The sequence below is a fragment of the Anopheles bellator genome, chromosome 2, assembly GCF_943735745.2.
Source record: "Anopheles bellator chromosome 2, idAnoBellAS_SP24_06.2, whole genome shotgun sequence".
Classification (NCBI taxonomy): domain Eukaryota; kingdom Metazoa; phylum Arthropoda; class Insecta; order Diptera; family Culicidae; genus Anopheles; species Anopheles bellator.
This window is the reverse complement of record NC_071286.1, coordinates 16,150,391-16,153,175: the sequence shown is the minus strand read 5'-3', so window position 1 is coordinate 16,153,175 and position 2,785 is coordinate 16,150,391. Positions and strand designations below refer to the sequence as shown.

At 55.1% G+C, this 2,785-nt stretch overlaps 2 protein-coding genes across 2 annotated transcripts in view; one reads left to right on the top strand and one right to left on the bottom strand.

Annotated features, from left to right (window-relative positions):
* The window catches only part of LOC131207082 (uncharacterized), a 1,124-nt gene extending 282 nt beyond the window's left edge, over positions 1–842 (top strand). The window contains exons 2-3 of the mRNA XM_058199691.1: positions 3–594; positions 667–842. Coding sequence (XP_058055674.1) covers positions 3–594; positions 667–842 — 768 coding nt within the window. The remainder of the gene's footprint in view (positions 1–2; positions 595–666) is intronic.
* Positions 843–988: 146 nt separating this feature from the next.
* LOC131207081 (uncharacterized) lies at positions 989–2,431 on the bottom strand. Its single transcript, XM_058199690.1, has one exon. It carries the CDS (start codon positions 2,429–2,431, stop codon positions 989–991), a length of 1,443 nt encoding a protein of 480 aa, XP_058055673.1.
* Positions 2,432–2,785: the final 354 nt, after the last annotated feature.

Genomic DNA, 2,785 nt, shown 5'->3' with positions numbered 1-2,785 from the left:
AGGAGAAAACGATTGTGGTTCCTCCGTTACGTATCACCATCCCGCTACCGGAACTGCCGGAACCGGAGAGTGAGAACGGGGAAGTGTACGAACCGAGTGGCGATGGTGACGACGAGAAGTCCGTACAAGACGTAAAGCTTGGTTTTGAAAAGTTCGCAAACAATCGGAACGTTATCAACAACGAAACGTCCGTCCACACGGTGAACGAGAACAACGTCGTGGTTCACTTGGTCCGGAAACTGCCGAGCGGGGCCATTCGAACGGAGATTGTGAGAAACAACGTAACGACAGTGTACGATGAAGAAGTAGCCCAAGATGGCGAGGATACTACTTCGCCGGATGAGCTCCCGACTACCGAAATGGTGCCGGAGAAACCCCGTTGCTGCAAGATAGTGTCGCCGAGGGTGTGTCAAAAGCAAGCCGATGAGTGGGTCTGCTTCCACCGGAAGCAGTACGTTTGCAGTAAGGTGTGTACGGCAGACGAAATGTACCTACGACCCCGGAGGATCACGTACCGGAACCCTTGGTTGATAATGCCACCAGGAACGAACCGCACCACGGAGCCGTGCTTTCTGGGCCGATGTCGTAAGCCAGGTACAGTACGACGATTCAGCTTAGGAGGACGATTAACGATCCTGGTTTAATGCTCCGTTTCATGACTGCCAGATTGCTCCGGTTGTCTACGAGGCAAAAGGGGCTGCCACTCGATGTGCTACACCTACGACTGCGCGGTAGACAACACTTGCCACTTTCTCGACTGGGATATGATCTGCCCGAACGATCTGACCAAGGTGTGCACCCTGCTTGAAGAGAAGATCGTACGCAACCCGAAATCGTCGTAGGATCGCCATGAAAAGTCTTTTTCGTGTGCTTCGAAAATAAAACACCAACCACTTTGATCCGGCGCAGCATTATGTATTTTACCACAGTCTGGAATGGCCTCGATCTAGTGGCAGTGTTACGGAGAGAGAACCAACAGGGCTGGCCGCTACATATTGAAATCGATATCTTCGTACTCCTCGACCAAAAACGCGTCATTGTTTTCGACACCACTGCCGGTATCGGTGTCGTACTCGTCGTCTTTACCATCATCGCTGCCAGCGATCGATTTTACGCTGATCTTCTGCACTTCACTGGCCGCCGGTTGAGTATGGGCCGTTTTCGGTTCCAGCGGGACCGGATTGTAGTACGGATATTGGGCCGGGGCAGCTAGGTAAGGATTGTCAACGTCATTAGTGCAGTTTCGTACCGTGATCGTATCTCCGTCCGTGACCACGGCACACTTGGACACCGGGACACCCCAATCGTTGGACGTTCCGTTCGACAGCTCCAGGTCGTCGGACACGTACACAATGTTGTCGTCGTCCATCGCTGGGTCAATGGCACTCGGACCGCCGGATTCACCCCAGACGGGATCGATCAGGTCGTGTCCGTAGCAACCGTATCCACAGTCGTCGAACGCTTCCGGGCAGTCTCCGATCAGATAGCACGGTGGCTGATGGTAATGAAATGGCCGCAGCACAGGACCTCGGCGGTACAGGGGCCCAGTGTCGAACGCATCATCGTAACATCCGATACACTGCTGCTGCATCGTGAACCGCGAGCCGTACGCCTCGTAACCGTGCCCGTAATGGTCGTAGCACCCGGCACAGATCACGCTCATGTTGGCCACCTTGCCACACACCACAAACGGCCACTGCTCGATGTACACACAGGTGGGCGGCGTGGTCGGCTGAGGAACGTAGGCTACCTTCTCCTCGCAGGCCCCCGTCGACTGGTGACAGCGCATCCGTTTCTGGACATGGACAATCGGTGCCGTGCACTGTGGACCACAGACCCGGAAGCGACGATGCTTGCAGCGGAATCCCTGGGACGTGGTGTGACAGCTCCGAGGACGCACGGCCGTGCAACAGTCAGCTTCGTCCTTCGTCAGCTCAGCCTCCGTAAGGTTCCGGTAGAGGTGGACATTGTTCACATTGGTGTTGTTGAGCGTGGTGGGCATGTGGATGTGGTTGGTGCTGTTCACGACCGCCACCAGCCGTATGATGGTCGTGACGTTCGCCGGAACCCGATAGTGCACACTGTTGTCGAACTCCTCCGGATCTTCGTCGGCGGTGTCCGCTTGCAGGATAATGGTGCGGTCGAGCTGCTTAAAGGCCTGCTGACGGACCACCTTCAGTGGCTCCACCGGAATCAGCATCTCGAACGGTCGTACCGTCTGCACCACCGGTTCCACAGCGTTCACCTCGCACGGGGCCACCGTTTCTCGCTTCTCACGCTGTCGCCGGGTGTCCTCGATGCACTGCCGATAGGCCTCGTACTCGGTATCCGTGCACACCTTATCCTCCACCTCGCGCTGGCCGCAAGGCGATGATTCGATGGATCGTGCCGCACAGCACACTATGACTATCGTTACACCTAAAAGATTCATCTGAAGAAAATCGAACCGAAACACTTTGAACCATCAGTGAAAGGTGTCACGGGGCCGCCGAGTTTCGTGGTGCAGGTTCCTCGTTTAGTTCGCTCATCGATCATCACCCGCAGTGCGCGTAGCCTAGAAGCGCGAAATCATTTATCAATTCCGGTGACTCAAAGCTGCCACACGAGTGTCAAAAATGTCACAAAATAAAAGAAATAAAACCGTTATCTTCCAGTCGCTGCCTTTCTGGCGCGGTTCTCGTTATCTCGGCAGGATTGACTGTTGGGTTGCACGCTGCTTAGGCCGCGCACGCATATCGATCGGCTCAGATTAACCCGTATCGACTGTTTATCACTTCTTGGAAAC

Coding starts and splice junctions, on each gene's coding strand:
- LOC131207081 (XM_058199690.1), bottom strand. CDS start 2,431: ATGAATCTTTTAGGTGTAACGATAGTCATAGTGTGCTGTGCGGCACGA.